Source organism: Leptopilina boulardi, unplaced genomic scaffold, assembly GCF_019393585.1.
Source record: "Leptopilina boulardi isolate dan_hultmark-lab unplaced genomic scaffold, ZJU_Lbou_2.1 LbouV2_377, whole genome shotgun sequence".
In the NCBI taxonomy this organism is placed as follows: Eukaryota; Metazoa; Arthropoda; class Insecta; order Hymenoptera; family Figitidae; genus Leptopilina; species Leptopilina boulardi.
In genome coordinates, this window is record NW_026137948.1 from 2,519,854 (window position 1) to 2,540,335 (window position 20,482).

A 20,482-nucleotide genomic window follows, 5' to 3' on the forward strand; every position below is an offset into this window, starting at 1 on the left:
AAGTTCATATACACTTATTTTTCTACGTGGAAGTCTTTTGAAACATTCTAAGTGAAATTTCACTTATTCAAATTTAGAGAGCAGTTTTGAAGTTATGTTAAGTGTACCATTCCTCTTTAACAAATTGGCAACAACAACAACAATGAAATTTCAGACGATTTTCACTTGAAAATGTTAATAATTGTATGCAAGACAAATTTTATATAAATTTCTAAAAAAATTTAATTAAAATTTTTAAAAATTATAAAATTTGCAAATAGTTTTGGTGAAAAAGGTTTATAAATAATATAATTATTTAGAGTTATTGTTATAAATAATTCAATTTTGAAACACATAAAAGTTTTGACATTAGTTTAAATGATTTTGAATTAAAGATTTCAAAAGTAATTCAATTTTCGAAGAATTTACTTAGAATTATTATTTTTTTTAAAAATTTCAATTTTGAAAATAATTTGATTTTTGAAGATATAGAATTGCAAGGATGTTACATAATTGAAATTTTGTAAAATTTAATTGCAGATTTTTAATATATAAAATTGAATTTTTAAAAGAATTTCATTAAAATTTTAGAAAATATTTACTTAAATTTTAAAAGAATTTTAATTTTTAAAAAATGTATAAATAATTGGATTGTATACCTATTAAAAATCATTGTTTTTTGAAACATTTGGTTTATATAAGAATGCTAAAAATTTTAACTATTAATAAAAACAAAAAAAAATTTTTTGTTTTAATAATTTCAGAAATTTATTTTTAGAACATAAGAAGTAAAAAATGATTTTACATAAAAAAAATAGAGAAATTTAATAAAAATGTTCGACGATTTGAACAAAAAAAAGTATTTTGTCAGGAAAAAAGAGAAATTTTTTATCTTTAAAAAAAATATTGCTGCATGGAAAAAATTTTATTTAAAAAATTTTTAATACGATAAATAATAAACTGATTATTTTTTATATCTATTTTTTTTCATTGTTATATTAATTTGTTATTTTTAATTTAGAAAACTTTGAATTTTTTCGAAATTGTGAAAAAATAATGAAATTTTATTCACAAATTTTAATGTCTGTTTAAATATTTTTTTATAACTTAAATAAGGTTGAATATGGTTTTTTGAAGCTATAAATAATAAAAAGTACAAATCATTATGTTTAAATTATATAGAATATATTATACACTTGTAAATATTTAAATACATATGTACATATAATACAACAGTCGCCATTCACTGTTCATCAGTCATATAAAATTATAAAAAATTGCCTACCTAATATCATGGTGCTAAATTCTTAATTATCGTTAAAGCAATAAAATTGTAATTTTTAAATCGACACGATTTATATTAAAGATTACAACTGAAAAAATGGAATCGTTGCTCGTATAATACATACATACATACAGTAATACATACATACATATATGCATGTATAAAAATACTTTTGTAGCAGTTTTAAAACCTTTTATATTATTCAAAGGTTCTTGATTTTTTACATTTAGTAAAAATGAAGTCTTTTTTTGACGAAATAATCATTTTAAAAGTTCAATCATTTCGGAATGTATTTTTTAATTAGAAAAAAGCATCACTTTCAGTCAATTTTAACACTTGCACAATTTTTTTTTAGTTTCACAACTACACTTTTATTTGTGAATAAAGAACACTTTTGTGGTTAGAAATGAGATTTCCGTGTCCTAATAAATCGTTCATTTTTTCACTAAAAAATAATGTATATTGAAAAATACAACGACTCCATAAGTTATATACAAGAGCGATGTATTGTGAATCGCAAATGCGAATAGAATAAATCGTAATTTGTCCGCTTTGATGAGACACGTTTAAAAGTTGAGGGGAAAAAAATGAAAGATTAGTGAAGATTGTAATGAGCATCTATCGCTATTATTGGCTACTTAACCAATAGGCGGCGATAGATTTGTTTGGTACATGAGCTGTGTATTACGAAGACGATCATTAAAATGGTTAGGCCTCTAACTCGAGCAAATTTTAACGGTAACGTAGAAAGGCATGCAATAGCAACAACTGTAAAAACCAGCTAGACGAGATAGGCTTGTCCGGATTGCTGCTGCTGCTGCTGTTGTTGTTGCTGTTGCTGTGCACTATGTTGTCTCCAGACACTTTTTTCTAATGTCGAATAATCCGAATCAATAGATGAGTAAATATGTTCCGAAAGTGGTCTTCTGCTGCTATCGTTGAAACTATTTAATGCAGGGTCTTGGTATGCGTGGTTCATTGTAAGCCGAGTACTTGGATTTATCGAGCTTTCTATAGTAGCAGTAGACTCGGTACCATTATCATGACTGAAGAATGCAGTACTGGAGTAGGCTGGTGGAGCTCGTAGAAGTTCTGGCGAACCTTGAAATAACTGGTGATGTCCAGAAGTGCTACCAGGTACTTGGAGAGTTGACTCTTTTCCTGTTCTACTTTCAAGAGTGTAAGTATTGACGTTATTCCTATACAATGAAGGTCTGTTTCTATCATGAGGAAGCATCATATATCTTAATTTTTCCCAAAACCTTTTCTCACCCCAATTTATTACCATTGCCGAACGTAAATATGGCCTTAATTCAGGATCAGTTTCTGCTTTGGAAATAATTATTCCAGCTTGAATGACAATCAGCTGACTCATACGCCCTCTCAAGGATTCATGGATGGCCTCACGAAATTCGAAACAACTCCATTCGGATTGTAGAAAATTTCTTGTTAAAACAATCACCACTCTTCTGGAAGCCTCAGCTGCTTCTAAAATAACAGAGCTTGGAGCTCGTAGGCAAGGGAGATCACGATGATGGAGACAGAGACGAAGTCCTCGTAAGCCGTGCTCCAATTCGTCTACCAATGAATGAAGCACAAAATCTTCATCTTTGGGGCTGTAGCAGAAATAACCATCGTAAAGGCGATCCTTACTGTCCGAGGCAGCACCACTTGTACACAATCTCACTCCGTACTTTGAATAAACCCACGTACGTACCGGCTCTCGAAATATAAAAGCAAGCACTGTAAGCACCAACACTAAAAGAATAGCCGAAAGTGTAGCAGCTACCATGGGGAGATAGTCTGAAATCATTATGTGATCGATAACCCCGCCTTGGGTAAAATAATCCGAACAAACTGTTTCATTAACACTAAGTTGTCGTCGATACGGTGGTTTTGCCTCGTTATTGTAACACCAAACATCCTTCACGTCGACTACTTTGTGAGAATTATCAGAAACCCAGGAAGTGAGTTCTTGCAGAAACTTGCAACGACAAGACCACGGATTATTTCCAAGCCACAGTTGCACTAAACGAGTATTTAAAGTAGCTTGCCAAACAGAAAATATCACTAATTTATTACCATCGAGATGAAGAATTTCTAAAGAACGTAAGGGTAAAAGAGTCAAATTTCCAATGTAACTTATAATATTATTTTGCAAATAGAGTTCACGTAAATGGGACAAATGTTCGAATTCAAATCCTTTGAGCTGATGTATTTTATTCTCCTCGAGATGAAGTATTTGCAAATTATTTAAACCATTAAATGTTCTATTTTGTATCGATTCAACTTGACTTGCATTCACGTAAAGAACTCTCATGTTCTTGCGTCCAATGAAAACGTGATTTTGCAATTCGCGAAAGTTATTACCGTCTAAATAAACTTCCGTGGCGTCCATGGGTATACGACGTGGTATTTCGCGAGTCCCAAGACCCGAACAATCAACCACATTTGTATTCCAAGTCTGATCATGATAACACTTGCAATCCAACGGGCATGTCATTTCACAATCACAAGCATCAAATTCACAACAATGGCACAGTGCAAAACAATGCGTTTCATAACGACATAAAAACTGTTCAGGTCGCGCCAAGTATGCGGGAATAATCGCGGATCCTCGCGGTCCCGACACTCTACACATGGCGTTATCGAGATCCATTACACGCGGATATTGACGAAGTGCACTTATATTATTTATCACTGGTAGCCAGTCCATTGAACAATTGCAGTTAAAAGGATTACCTCCGATGTAAAATTCTGGCAGCAATTTACTATCTGGCACGGCTGTTAATCGAAGTGCAGTTAATTCCATAGTTTCGATCATGTTTGCATACATATCGACTCGTGTGAGATTGACTTTACCGGTAAATGTATTAGGTCGCACAACACTAATGTAATTATTATTAATGAACAAAAGTTCTACACTGTCAGGCACTGAAAGTGGTGCTAACTCCATTATACGATTATGACTTGCGTCCAATGTTCTCACTCGTAAATCAGGAATTTCATAATAATTCCCGAGACGTTCAATAAAATTCCCATGAATGTCTAACCACTTTAAGTTACTTGGAATAAATGCATAATCAAACCATTCGATATGATTTTCCGAAAGGTTCAATAATAAAAGACTTGCAATGCTGGTAAAGACACCATTAATATCAGAAAGAAAATTTCCATCCAAACGAATGGCTTCCAAACGAACGTTTCGTTCAAAAGTATCTTGTTCAACATGCTGCACTTTATTCCTCGCGAGATTTAATATCTGAAGATTTGGTAAGTCCCAAAGCATTCCACGAGTCAAGTTACCAACTTCGTTGCCAATCAGTCTCAGTCCTGTTAATTGATTAAGATTTCGAAAAGAGCCATTATGAAACTCGGTGATTTTGTTCTCGCCAAGGTCAAGAGTTTTTAAAAAAGCAAGGTCTCGCAATGCTTCGGGTATAGATGTGAGTTCGTTGCTACTGAGATCAAGTTCTTTTAAATCAGAACAATTACGAAAAGCCAATGGATCAATTGAAACAATTGAATTTTCCGAGAGAGTAAGACGATTCAACACAAAGAGACCATTAAAAAGCTGTGGTCCAATGGTGTGAATTTTATTTTCCGTTAGCTCCAAAGTATGTAAATTATAGAGTGGTAAAAATGCATTGCTTTCAATGAAACTTATGGAATTATTTCTCAAGTCGAGAATTTGAAGAAAAAAGAGATCTTTGAACATTTTAGCGTCAATTTTTGTGAGCATATTGTACGACAAATCAAGAACAATAAGGCGAATTAAATTTAAAAAAGTCAATTCATCAACTTGTTCACTGGTTAAACGATTACCAGCAAGGTTAAGTACAAGAAGTTGTTCAAGTCGAGAAAAACATCCGCGGGGAAGATTTCGTAACTGATTATATTGAAGGTAAATTTCACGAAGGTCCCTTGTACCGACGAAAATCCCCTCCGTCAGTGTCTGTAAATCATTAAAACTAACGTTAAAAATTCTAAGATTTGTAAGACCGGTGAGAGCATCACTCGCTATTTCATTAATCGCATTGTGTTGTAAATAAAGTTCCTGCAGTTGTCGCAGTCCAGAAAGTGGACTTTCTTCACGTAAAGTTCGTATTTGATTGCGTGCAAGATCCAGTATCCGAATATCAGCACGACAATCCGCCCTATTCGCCCGAGTTTCAGCCAGCCCCACATCTTCCACTGCATGAAACTGATTTCCCGTTAGATTAAGAAATTGTAAATTACCAAGTCCACAAATGACGTTTGCTGGAAGCGCTTGAATATTACTATTAACAAATTCAAGTGTTAGCAATTCACGCAAACCTACCAATGCATCGGAAGCCACTTTAAGAGTGCGATCTGCATTCCATTCGTAATTTAATGTCTGCACTTTCAGTCTTTTTAAATCAGTCAATGGCTGAAAAGCAGAATTTGGAATTTCCATTATTTTACAACCACTGATAATGAGTTCGTCAATGCCATTGAGACGATTCCAACTTTCCCCGGTTATTGTGCTTTCTACATAATGTCCGGTACTACAGCTGAGTTGTAGTTTGAGTGCTCCGTCGAGTGAAGGAAAAAGTCCTGCAACACTGGATGGGTCAAGAGAACGTAGACTACAAATTGCCGAATGCGTGTCGTTACCATCCAACGACCAGTGGCACGAACCCTGCGCACTGTTCAGCATTATTATAAAGCAAAACAAACTCAGAATTACTCTGTAGCATTTCAACACTAACATCCATTTCACAGCCATTATACACTACACTACACTGAGAACAGTGTAGTGGTGTTATAATAGTGATAAAATCTCACTGACACTTTGTATCATGTAGGTGTGGGCCAATCCATATTTCCTCCCTCATTTATGTAAAAATGAGTCATCTACAAACACACTTGCAACCGCACTTAACAATTTCCACTTTTGACACTTTCAATTTTGATTCTCGATTTCAAATTCGATCTGAATTGAGCACATCAACCTTTTGTAGAGCACAGTTGAACGATAAAATTACTACGAACAAACTCGTTCTTACTTTACTCGTTCGAATCACACTGAACGCGCATCGAGAACGAACACACTATACAGCATGCTACAGCTAAACTGCTTCTGTCTTCGTCTCTCTTACACACGACGCAGAAAAGTGGGGATTATATTACAGTACGGCCGATGGAGACCGCCACCGACCAGCACAGACTTTGTTCTTCTATCGTCGGATGTTAAAAGCATTATACATATAGAGCAGAAGTAGAATTATATACGAGGCACAAAAGCAGAGTCTTTCTAACAATCTCCTATACATAAACCAACACTGGCTCTCGTCCCTCTCACTATAGTGTATATACCTATACCTGCTTGCCTGCCTGCCTGCCTGCCTGCTTTCCTTCACCTCCCCCTGCCGACCTTCCATCCACAAACTCGCTTGCTCTTGTTCTCCTTCTCTCTCCCTCCCCCCCTCTCCTTCTCTCTTTCTCCGCTACTCTATACTGCTCACGCTGCTTGTTCATTTCGTTTAAAAATCTCTCTGACAAGCTGGAGGGTCATTCCAAGTCTACAAACTGATATACAGGCTCCCGAAACTGAATCGAACCATATACAAGTTTAGGCTAGGATTCCAAGCTTCGTTCGATCATTAACAAAAGGTTATTTCTATAGAGACCACTGTAACGTTCAGGGGCGTGAAGGGGCACACATTCAAGGTTCACAAGGAAAAATGAAACTTTTTTGTCCTTTTTGCCTTGCTCTTTATATGTTATTTTTTTCTCTATTTCTTTGTGCTTCCGTTATACTTATAAAATTATATTTTATTTCGAATCAAATTTTAAACTTACAAATATCTTTCACATTAAATTTTTTTTACAAGTTATTCTATTTCACTTTAAAATATTTTTATGATTTTTTTCAAAAATTATTTCTTTATCAGAATATAAAAATAACAATATATAATGTGAATAAAAAATTATTGCACAAAGCTTATGAAATGTATTAAAAAGTACACGTTATAAAATATTTTTCTTAATTTATTATTATTCTTATTATTATTACTGTTATTGTTATTATTATTATTATTCTAATTTTTCTTAATTAAAAAATTTGTGTTTACTCACTTTTTTACGTTTACAGACGTGTTAATCACAAAAGAAAATTTTAATTACATTTTTTTTAGGAATTCAGAGAATAATTATCACCTTTTTTGTAATAATATGTTCTGATTATGTTCTGGATCTTTAAAAAAAAAATTTATTTTCAAAAAACGGAAAAAAAATTTTTGAGTCCGTAATTAACACTTGAAACATAAAAAAGTACGTAAACACAAATTTTTTAATTATAAAAATAATAATTACCGTGTATAAAGAGATAAATAATATTAAAAATATATATATAAAGAAATTAGTTATAAATATATTTAATAGTTAAAAATAACTAAGTAATTTATAAGAGTTAAATTTATTTTGTTTGTTATATCAAAATAACTAAAAGCCTTTTTTTAATTCTTCGATTTTTATCAATAAATGCAACTTTTGTAGTACAAGACTTACTTCGGTTTTTGTATTGTCAAATAAGTAATCGATTTATTTATTTATTTACTATATATTTATATAATATACAGCCAGAAAAAATATTTCTTTGATTTAAAGAAACCAATTTCTTTGACTTGTTTTCTTTCATTTAAAATAAAATTTTCTTAGAAACAAAAAAAGCTTCTTAGTTTCAAAGAAAATTTTGCATTAAATCAAAGAAATTCTAACATTAATATAGGGTCAAAAAAACAATTTATTTAAATTAAATAAAAAAATTTCTATAAATAGAAATTTCTTTATTAATATAGGATCAAAGAAACATTTATTTAAATTAAATAAAAAATTTCTTTAAAACGAAGATAATTTTTTTTTGAATCAAAGATAATCTGTTTGAATGAAATAAATTTTCTTTGTATCAAAGAAAAATTTATCAAAGAAATTTTTTTCTGGGCGAGCAGAGCCTTTGTCTCCATAATTCAAAAATTTTAAAGCAATTAATATGTAAAAGAGTAGTTTTTAATAATTTTTGAATTAAATTCAATTTATTTAACTTTTTATTAATTCAAATCTTTCAAATTTTTTACTCAAAATACTAAAATTCTGTAGAATATGCAATAGTTTCCATTAATCAGACTCAAAAAACTTTTAAAAATAAATTTCACAATGTTCTGGAAACATTTTTCAAAAAATGAGAAAACTGTTCTTTATAGTTAAATTCTGAAATATTCTAAATATAATAATGGTATAATAATAATCAAAAATTTACAAAGTCCTTTTTTGAAAAAGTTGCCTAAAAGGTCAATTCATAGAAAAGGGAACAAATGATGTCACGCATTTTTTAAGATTTTGGTCTCCCTCCTTGTCACGGTATTTTATATAGAAAAAACACATTGTGTCCCGTTTGTTGAGGACCCCCCTCCTACACTCCTCAGCGCGTGACATAATTTGTGAACGTACCCAAATGGTTTAATCAAATAATTAGAAAAAAAAGAAGAAAGAAAATGTTGAATCAGACAAATTCTCAAGCTTTGAACATATTTTGCACCTGCTTAGAGTGCACGAAATAACGCATTTTCCGTATGCAGAAAATACAAAAAATAAGTTTTGAAAAATTATCTAAGCTTAATTTTTTCTTTTATATTTGATAATGCTTTATAATTTGCACTCTTTTAAAATTTTTAAGTATAATTTTTTCGTTTATAGATTTGCAATCAACAATTAATATAAAAATAAAAGCTACAAATTTTTGTACGTAAATTAGTCATTAATTTTTACTTTTTCTGTATGTAAAGTACGTAATTTTAAATGCTTCTAGGCCTGTAAAAATTATAATAATTTTTTTTTATTTTTTAATTGCTTAAGTAAAAAAATCAGTAAAGATTTTATTAATAGTTTATTATTTTTAATTAAAACATATTTAAACTAATGTTAGTTGTGAAAGTTAGTAAAAATTAAAATTTCTAAAAGTTTTAAATAAAATAAAAAAAATTTTCTCCACATCAATTTGAAAAAAAAATTTTTTTGTTTCGAAATGTAGTAGGATTTAAAAATAATTTTTATTTTTATTAGTTAAGTTTATTTATTTATTAAATTAAAAAAAAACGTTTGACTTGATTTTATTAAAGTTATATTGTAAAAATATTATAAACAATTAAACAAAACTGTTTAAACGAAAACGAAAAATTAAACTTAATTAGGAAAACTATAATTTAATTATATGTAGGTAATAAGTGAATAATAATAATATGGTAAATATTTTTATTCCTTACGAAAATTAATGATACCGAAGAAATATCATGAGGAGGCGTGGCATAAATAAAATAAAAAAGAAAATATTGGTAGCACTGCATGACCTTCTAATATTATTTTATATTACAGAGAAAACATTAAGAGGAGGGACCACTGAAATTTTATTGTTTAAAAGAATTAAATTTTTTAATTAATAATTTTTTTCTAAATATGCGGTACTTTTAAAACCTTAATAAAGTTGAAAAATAAATTTATACATTTAACACAATGAAAATTTCAAAAGATAAAAATTTCACACCTCCGATTAAAGTAAATTGTACTGAAAAAAAATTTATTTGATAAAAATAATCAGTTGTTTGAGTATTTGGATAAAAAAAAAAAATTTCAGTGTTTAAAGAATAGTTATTTCTCATAAAAAAATTTCTGAAAATATGAAAAATTCCTTAATTTAAACAATTTTTAAATTTAGAGTTATTTATATTTTTGTGTGAAATTAATAATTTTGAACTTTTTTTGTTTAAAAATCAGAATAAAATAAAATGGTATAATTTCTTCTGCAACTCAAAATGAGTATATCGTACGAAGATCATTTTGAGTTGAGTTTTTTTTATGAGCTGAGAAAATATGTTAACATCTAGAGTAAGTCCTGTGCTGAAACGTTTATACCTTGCTAACAAACTTTACACGAAGAAATAGTAATCTATATACCACTACTAGTACAACTATACGCGCCTTTCACTGATGTAGAAAAAGAATGACGTTGTGCGTGCCTGAGCCTATCCTGTCGCATTTTGTACATATATAGCGGACGATATTTTCTTGTCCTATTCAGTTCTCCAAAAAAAAAAAATAATCAATATTATGTTAAAAATGTTCTACATTTTTAATGTACAATTCTTTCATTTATAGACTTGCAATTGACAATTAATATATAATAATAAAAATAATAAGAAATGTATTGTATTCATTATGTTATGCTACTATGTTATGTTAACATAAGGAGCTCATTGTGGACACGGCCTAAAATATTACTTCCATATTGCTGGGTAATATTGAGGCAATATGTATATGTATTGCTGTAATATTAACTATATTCTCTTTAATGCAATATTGCCTTGTAATCTTTAAGAAATATTGCAAACTTTGCACTTATTTACTGTAAGCCACTATTTGCTACTTTTTTAAATAATTATTGCTATATTTTTATTGCTACTATTTAGCTACTCTTTTTGTACTACTAAAAGATACTTTTTTTTTAGAAATGTTAGAAATTTTTCAAATTTATTTATAATATTACATTTCTTTAATTTAATATTTTAATTTATTATTGATTTTAATAAATTAAAAGATTGAACATTTAAATTATCATTGATTTTTATTTAAATTAAAAAAACAACTTACTGTATTTATATAAAGAGGAATTTTTTAATATTTGTTTTCAAAATGTTTATGAAAAATAAGAATTTTTTTATTTGATAAAAATTATGGGAGTTATTTTTTTTAAATTTAACGTTATTAGAAGCAGAGTACTTTTGAATTGCGTTTTTTATGTCACACTAAAAGATAATAAATAATGTTATATATGAAATTTGTTCGATTTTTGTACAATATTTTAAATATGAAATAAAAAATAACTTAATACTACGGAAGCATCTAAAAAAAAATAATTTTCTGGAATTTCTATAGTAAATTAATAAAAAACTTTTTTGAAAACTAAATTTTTTTTATGAACGAAACTGCATTCTCGATCTTTTAACCATATACTCTCATTTTTTTAGAATTCATAAATTTATCGATTTTTTTATTTTCTTCTTTTCAAAGAGTTTATATTTCCATAAATTATCTTTTCTTTATTTAAAATTTTAAGTTTTTAATTCGATTTTTTCCTCAAACTCTCACATCTTTTTAATTCATCAAATTTATGACTATATTTATGCTTTTACAAATTGTTCAAAAATTATCAATTTTTTTGCAAATTTCTACTTTAATTTGAGGATTTATAAAATTCTTGATTTGCCCCGCAAAATTTCTTTTTATTTTGAGAATTTCTAATTTTTTTTTTTTGAATTCTTGCATTTCTTTATTTTTATTTCAATGTCTTCGACTTTTTGTTTTCTTAAATTCATTTTCATTTTTAAAGAAAATCTTTTTTAAACCATTTTGTCTATCATATTCCCCTTTTTGGACATTGTTAAAATTTATATTTGCAAGTAAATTTATTACAAACTAATTAGAAATTTACAATTTTCCTCATTAATTCTTTTCTTTTTGGAAATTTCTAAAATTCTTGATTTTTCTTTCAAATTTTCTTTTCAACATTGTAATTCCCTTTAATTTTCTAAAATTTTCATGTTATTAATTTTTTATTTTAGATATTCTTAAAATTTATTTATTTGTCAGTTAATTATTCGTTGTTATGTACCGAAGTTTATTAATATTTTGTCAAATAATTTATTTTTAAAAAATTGCATTTCCCCAATTATGGAATTTCTTAAAAATACATTTTTTGATAAAACATTAATACTCTGGCACATAACAGCGATTCTTTATACTATTTTTGAGTTCTCCACAAAATTTTAGCTCAATATCTATCAAATATTTTGCTAGAAAATGATTTATTTATTATTTATTTAAAATTTATTAATATAATGTAAAATTATTTTATAAAAAACGGAATGTTTTGAATTTTAATTGTTCTTATAAATGCAAAAATATATTTTTTCCCACTTTTTATTTACTAACTACTTAAGGAGTGCAAAGCCTGAATATTGAGAAAATATTGACCATAATATTTTCTTTGTATTAACTACATTAACTTAAACAAAGCAACATTAGTACAATATTGTCTTAATATTGGAAAATACTGCCTTAAGAATTGAAATTTATATCTTATTTCCAGATAAATTGTTTTTAATCCAAATATAATTTATTTGAATTAAAAATATATTTTTCTCAAAGTTAAAAAAACTGTTTATTTGTTTTAAATAAAATTTTTGATTGTCACATATATGTATAAAATTTATTTGAATCAAATAAATATTTCTTTAAGCACTAGGATAAATATTTTTTTTTCTCTGGGTGTGCATTTCTGTATTTTCAGGAAAGAATTGTGAATGACAAACTGAGGAAAACGAAGAAAATAAAATTCTCGTCAAAATGGGACAAGCGAGAAGAGGGAGGGTGATTCGTTTGTGTTGAAAAAATATATATGAGAATTCGAAAGATCTATCGACTTTCCCCCTTATAACAAATGCGCTATCCTCGGTTTTTACTTCGAACATAGAAGAGTGGTTACGGTCTATTTTTAGAAAATTATCAACTGTGAAGGAAATAATTTTAAATGTCCTGAAAATTATTCAATATTATTTTTTTTGCATTTAAAAAATATTTTTTTTATATATTTTTGTTTGTTTTAAATTTTAACGGATAAATTTTATGGAAAAAATTTATTTTGACAGATGGCAAAATTCGCTTAAAAAATACTTTAATACTTAAAAATACTCATATAATAATCTAATTATTTTTTATTATTATTAAATAATTAAATATTAACACGAATGAATTGGACTCTTGTGAATAATTACCAAATAAAAAAATAAATATTTTCTAAATTATTTCAATATTTTTTTATTTTTTTCATTTTTATTTTATAAATTATTATTATTAATTTTGATATTAATGTATATTAATAATTATTTATTAAGAATTAATTAAAAAATTAATGAAATTATAGAAAAATTTATAAAATAACTGCCAAAAATGTATTTTAAGGAGATTTCAAAATAATTTTTGAGAGAGTGTCAAAATTTTTAGAAAATTGGCCTCAACAGCTCTGAGTGAAACATAATGGACTGACCCATGTAATTTAATTTTCCATTTAATTAGAGAATAACGAGTTCTTGCTAGAAAGGTTCGAGTCCAGTGAATTAGGAGAAATGCTACTACTAGCTTCGAGTATCTGAAGCTTCGACGATTCTGACAAATAAAAGACCTGAGGAAACCCAAAAGCAGGTACTAACACTATACCTACAATACGAATACGCTGTCCCTTTTACTGCAACTTTTTTAACTAAATTCTGCGATATTTATTACGTTTTTTTTTTAATTTTTCTATACAGAAATGTAGCTTTTTTACAAATCTTTTAATTTGTCAAGGTTATATTACACAAATAGCACAACATATGGTCATAATATTGTATCAACATTGCACGGCAATATTACAAAAAGTAAAAAATATTCTAAGTTCAGAAAAACGGAATTTTTTTCAAAAAAAAGTAAAATTTTTTAACTTAAAAAAAATGTTCATGATTTAAATAAAAAAGCGACGAATTTTCATTTGTCCGAAATTACAAATGGCCGAACAAACAATCGACAGAAAAATTTCGGTGAAATTTTTAAAATTGCCCAATTAGAAATTGTTCGTTTGGACATTTATAATTTCGGACAAATGAAAATTCGAATTACATAAAATTCGATTGAATGAGAATTCTGTTAAATAAAAAGTCATGTAATGAAAATTCACAGAAAATAAAAATTCTGCTATGAAATAATTCGGTAGCTAAAAATTTTGTTATATAAAAATTCGTATAAAACGAAAATCTGTCAAGTGCTAATTCGAAAAATCAAAATTCGTTTAAAAAATACTTATTTCTGATAAAATACTTTAAAATAAAAATTCTAATTAATGATTTTTATGGGAAATTCATGCGCCTCGGATAATTTTAGTTCAAAATTTTATATCAGTTCTAATATTATCTAAAATAAATTCTAGCAATTCAAACATTTTATGGTATAATATTACAAAATTATTGACTTCTTAGAAATCAATAATTTTGAAAAGCATGAATTGTTAAAAAATTTATTTTTTCAATTCTAAAATGTTTTTTTTTAAATATACCTAAATATTTTTTTGTATTTATTATTAAATTTATCATATATTCAAATATTCATTAAAAAACAAATAATGCAGAAAATTTTTTTTTAAATCAGGATTTTAAGAAGAAACCAATTTTTGAAAAATTGTTACGTTCATAAAATTAAAATTAAAAAAAACAACGCATATTATACCCAGCTTTGTTTTTTGCTCAATTGTGACATAAAAAATTTTAAAAAAAATTTTTTCCAGAAAATTTTTGAAAAAATATTATTTTTTCCAAAAGAATGATATAGATGATCACAAATTTAAATGATATAGAAACTTTAGGAAAAAACTTTTAGGACTTTTTAATTCTACTATAGTTGGGCACAATTCAGCACAACTTTGTTTTTTTTTAAATTCGTAATTTTTTAAAAAATTTGCAAAAACATATTTTTTAGAATGTAAATTTTTTTTAGAAAATCATTTCAGTTATGGAAAAAAATTTTGAGTTTCTCAAAAAATGAATTTGTACACAAAAGAGCACAAATAAGACCAAGTTAAGCACAATTGGAAACAAGATTTGTCTTTTTTAATTTTAATTTTCGACGTTTTAAAAATGTTTTTAATTCTTGGAAAAAATAATTGAGAAAAATGAGACCATGTCGGGTACAATATACATTTTTTTTTATCTGCATACTTGGAAATTCATATGAATAAAAATGTCACATTTAATTGTTATTTTAAAACATTTTTATTAGAACATTTTCTTTTCCACTAAAAGATTTTCCAACTTTACAGAAACAAACAGTCTTGTAAAACCTGACCCTGTTTGGGTTCTGATGACAGCAGAAAGAGTAGCATGATTTGCCGTAGGCAAGAGGTGAAAGAGTTTTAACATTACATTTGCGTAGAAAGATATCCATACAGTAGTTATTTATAATTACAAAACTAACTAAGCTTATGAGATAAGATGAGCAATAATTTCAGTTATATACATAAATTATTTTACAAGTCTATTTTTATAAAGATACCTTTCATTAGTAGAAATGTAATTCTAACATAATTATTCTACATACATTCTCTTATTTTTTATAAACATGTGAGTCTTACGGAAATATGTTAAATATTTTCGTTAATTAAAACATAATATTTCTATATTATTATTATTAATATTATTATTGGTATTATTTTATTCTTTTTTTTTTTAATTTTCATTGTTGTGTAATAAAATTACTCTTTTTTTCATGAAAAATGAGATTTTAAAAAATTTGAAAAATTCAGAATTACACAATATTACTGAGAATATTACAGAAGGATTAATAATTCAGATAATATAGAATAAATGCATACATAATTATTATTTTGAGGCTCGTATGCTTTTTTTCCTTAATAAAACTTTTAATTTTATTTCATTTATCAACTAATATGGAATTTGAGCAAGATAGAGATTATACATTTCAAAGGTTTATAATTTAAAATTTACTATTTATGGACTATATTAGATAAAATACATGATAATTACAATATATTTTAGTCAAACGTAGCTTCTTAATATTCTCCGTAATATTTTTTAAAGTTGTTTTACTTTAATATATATATTAAGAGTTACAGAAGTAATATTACCAGTTTAGAACTCTCATTTCACTGATTTACAATAATACTACTCCTGGAGTTCGAGAGGCAACAATTTTGAGAAGCCTTCAAATCGATTTAATAATTGATATAGGCTACCCTGTTTCGTTTATTAATATCCATTATATAAATATAAATACATAAAAATAAAAAAAAAATTATCAAAGTTTTAAACATTTTGTCTGTACAGTTGCAAATAAATTTTGATTTAAACTAATTTATGAAACTTTCTTTTCGATTTACTATTTTTAAGACACTAAAAAACTGAAGCAATTAAGGAGGAATTGTACACGTTAACATAACCTCAAAACTGAGAAATTGTTTTTTAACAATTTAACGCAAACAAAATTGCGATTAAAATTAATTGCAACTAATTTTAGAATAACCTTGTTAATTGCAGAAAAACAATGTTGATTCAAAATCTTTTTTTAATAATTATTTTTTAAACATTTTAATGTTTTTTCTCTCAGCTCAGCTATCTAAATAGGGTCGTCATGGTAACATATAAGAGTGAGCGAAATAAGAACATTCTTTATTTCTGTCACTCTTATACGTTACTATGACGACCCTACTTAGATAACTGGGCCGTACTCTAATTTTAATAAATAAGGGCTTATTTTATTCAGTGAAACTTGCTCATACAATCGCTATTTTAATATTGTTAAAAGTAAGTTGTAAAAATATTATTTACTCAATAAAATTTCAATTGTTTATAATATTTTAACAATTTTTTAACATTTTTTTAAAATGTTTAAAAAAATAATTATTTAAAAAAAGATTTTGAATCAACATCGTTTTTCTGCAAAATGCATAACAAGGTCTTCTAAAATTGGTTTCAATTAATTTTAATCACAATTTTATTTGTGTTTAATTGTTAAAAAACAATTTCTCAGTTTTGAGGTAATGTTAACGTGTACCATTCCTCAAAAGTTTTAATATAATAAAAATATTGTTTTTTACGTAAGTTTAAAATTAATAAGATATTTTTAGACGCAATATTCTTTTTTTTTGCTTTTTAATCAATTTGAATTGTATCTATAAGTATAAATTGTTTTAAAACGATTGGTAGCAATAAAAATTGTAAGTATTAAGTTTTTTTTTTGGAATTGACAGCTTCCCAGTAAATCTAATTTCTAATATAAATTTCAAAGTCACATTGTACGCTTTTAATTTACTTTGTTATTTTTACATACATATTGTTCGTTTTTGGCAACATAAAATTTTTGTTTAAATAATTGATTTGAAATATTATGCAACCCCGATATACAAAAGTTTCGATTCTCTATATATGTAAAATAGAATTAATACAATTTTTGTTACTCTTTTGATTATATTTTCCAAATATCTTTCATGTTCTCCATAAGAAATATTTAAAGAGTATCTAAAGATAATCACAGAAAATTTTTTTTAAAATTGCATTTTGTAGTGGAGATTAATTTTGAAAAATTTCCCACAGACAGAAAGATGTGGATTCATTTTATTTAAATTTTTAATTAATTTTTAAAGAAAACTGTATTCAGTAAAATCAATACACTCAAAACTAAATTTATTTTCGAAAAATAATTTAAGTTTATAAATTTGTAATTTATAAATTTAAATTTATAAATGAAGCCAAATGTTTTAAAATTATATAAAAATTAAATTAAATCTATAAATACTTAAATTTATTTCTGATTTTCTGTTTCTGTATTTCATAAAGGCAGATATTTCTGTTTCCGAAACTAATAAGAGAATCAAAACTTAACTCGGGACCTTTTTATCATTCTACATAATGTGAAATGAAAATATTTTTTCATAATCATTAATACAAATTATTTTGTTTCACATGTCACAGTAGAAACATTAAAATATATTAATACAATATAAAGTTATTATTAATAAGTTTACCATAAACCAATAAATTATTCAAAGAAAGGCAGAATTTATATAAAACTTAACGCTTCAGTGCTTCATGATTTAACGGATTATTTTTATTTTCATTATATTTATTGTGTACTGAATATTATATATTTTTTCAAAATTATAAAAATATAAAATAATCGCAGCAATTGTAAAACAGAAGAAACATATTTTGTTTTAATTTTTCCTTTAATTATTTATGTTTCTTTTAGTTTTTAATCAATTTTGTAATATTTTAAAGGGATAAGCAATATATTAAAAATTATAGAAATTTTTGGCACTAAACTGTTTATTTCATAAACTGAAAAAAAAATTTATTCAAATAAACGGTTACTTGACTACTATCAAATAAATAATTATTTTTATTAAATAATTATTATTTTAAATAAATGGCATTTGTTTCAAATACAGAAATTATTGGTTCAAATACAATTTATTTAATTCAAATAAAAATTATACGGTTTAAGTAAATATTTATTTGATAATATTCAAGTAACCGATTATTATTTGAATCAAATAAATTTTTTTCAGTGTACAATTAAGTCTTAAGTTTAATTTAATATTTAAATTTTAAATAAAATATAAGGGGGAGTTGTTGCTATTATCATTATTATTACTGTTATTATTAAAAATTATTTATTACAATAATGAATATGACTCAAATGATATATCTTAAATCTAAATTTAAGGGATTGTATGTCAAATTACTTGTTTGAAAATAAAAATTTTCTCAAATTTGCATAATATTTAATTTAAACTTCAAATGCCAAATGTTCTTGGATCGACTTGATGCTTAGGTAAATTGTCCCATATGAAAGTAAAAAATACATGAAAAAATAATTTGTAAAAAGTTTTTAGGGGTAAAAATTTTGATTTTTTAGGCATAACCCTGTCATTTTCAAATCCGTATAACTATGACAAAACTTTATGAATTTAAATTTTCAAATAAGAGTTTTTTTCAACTATTTATATAATTATTAAAAATCAGGGTTTCAAAAATTGGATTTTTTTACATTTTTTTGCAAACCCATTGTTATACCACATTCATTGGAAAGTGGAAAAAAACCGCAGCTTTGGAATGAAAATAATTTTTTTTTTAATATGTAAATGATTTTTTTTTTAAAGGAATTTTTTACTTTCCTCCAGGATAGCAATTTACCAAAATATCAAGTCGATACAAGAATTTTTAATTTTTTACTGGGGCGATTGAAAAATAATTTTCCATATATGTCATTTTTGCTTTGTTTTGAAATCATGTAACACAATTACTCCAAATTTTATGTTTTGTAAATCTCTCAATAATATTTAGTATTTGTAGGCATATCTACTATTAAAATAAATATTTTGCAAATTTTGCAAAAAAAAAAAAATTTTTGTATTAAGTTACCTGACATAAAATCTCTCATATATGTGCGTTTTATAACAGTTATATTAGATCAAAAGAGAAAAAAGCTTGTTATTATCAGATTCAGTAAAAGAAACGTTTTTTCTTTGGTATTGTTTTTCATGTTTCCTTCATTTTAAAATAATAAATATTTATGTATTTTTTTAACTTTAAACTTGTACATATAATTAATTGTTGTCAAATTCAAAATAAAATTAGATGACAAATTTTTTTTTAAATTTGAAAAAGGAGAAAAATAGTAAAAAAAATCCGTAACTTCCTTTATTATAAGAACATTATCTGGTTACTATTCTTGACAAAAAATTATCAATAATTTATTTTATATTTTCTTCAATCTTGTGAAAATTTTGCTTCATCTATCAAATAACTTTGATAAAAATTTAAATTAAATTTAAATAATTAAATTAATTATCAATTATTAACAGAATTTTTAATTCAGTTACTACAGGTAAAAATTTTAACTTGAAGGTCGCGTTTTAAAAGAGTTCTAAAATTTTTTTGACATTTCATCAAAGTTTGAACAAAATTCGGAGAAAATCAATTTTTTTGAGAACATTTTTCATTATTTTTTTTTAAGTTATAACATTTTTAATCGTAACGCAATATTTTTAAGAAATAAAAAATATAATGTAAAAACTTTTAAAGTGAAATAAATTTTGAAAATTATCATAAAAGTTTTAATAAAGGTAAATCTAACGAAGGAAACAATATTTTTTGTATTTTATTATCTTTTATAGACTCTTTTACCCTAATATATATATATACTTATTTTCTTCCTAACATTAAATATTTCTTACAATTTTTCAGTTGCGTAAATTAAACCCAATTAAACTTTATAAATCCAGGCTAAATTATTAATTATATATTTTTATGGCATTAATGTGTTTTGACAAACCATATAGCGTCGGGATCTCTTCTACATAATTTTCAAAACGTATGAATTGATTTTTTAATCCGTCTTTTACAAATAACAATATTATTAATATATCAACTTATAAATTTTAAAAAATTGTTTTATTTCTTATTTACTGAAGATATTTGCTAATTTGTTTAATTTTTTTTATTTTTTTTTTTAATTTTTTACAAGGCTTTAAAAAATTTAATGTAGTCATTAATAACTGAAATGAAAGTTTAGTTTCCAGTATAGTTGGTTAATTTT

The 20,482-nt window shown here is 25.7% G+C and overlaps 1 protein-coding gene across 1 annotated transcript; it reads right to left on the reverse strand.

The window, feature by feature from the left end:
* Positions 1-1,142: 1,142 nt before the first annotated feature.
* Positions 1,143-6,576, reverse strand: LOC127287935 (toll-like receptor 7). Its single transcript, XM_051315085.1, has one exon. The coding sequence runs from the start codon at positions 6,012-6,014 to the stop codon at positions 2,046-2,048; it is 3,969 nt and encodes a 1,322-aa protein (XP_051171042.1). The 5' UTR covers positions 6,015-6,576; the 3' UTR covers positions 1,143-2,045.
* Positions 6,577-20,482: the final 13,906 nt, after the last annotated feature.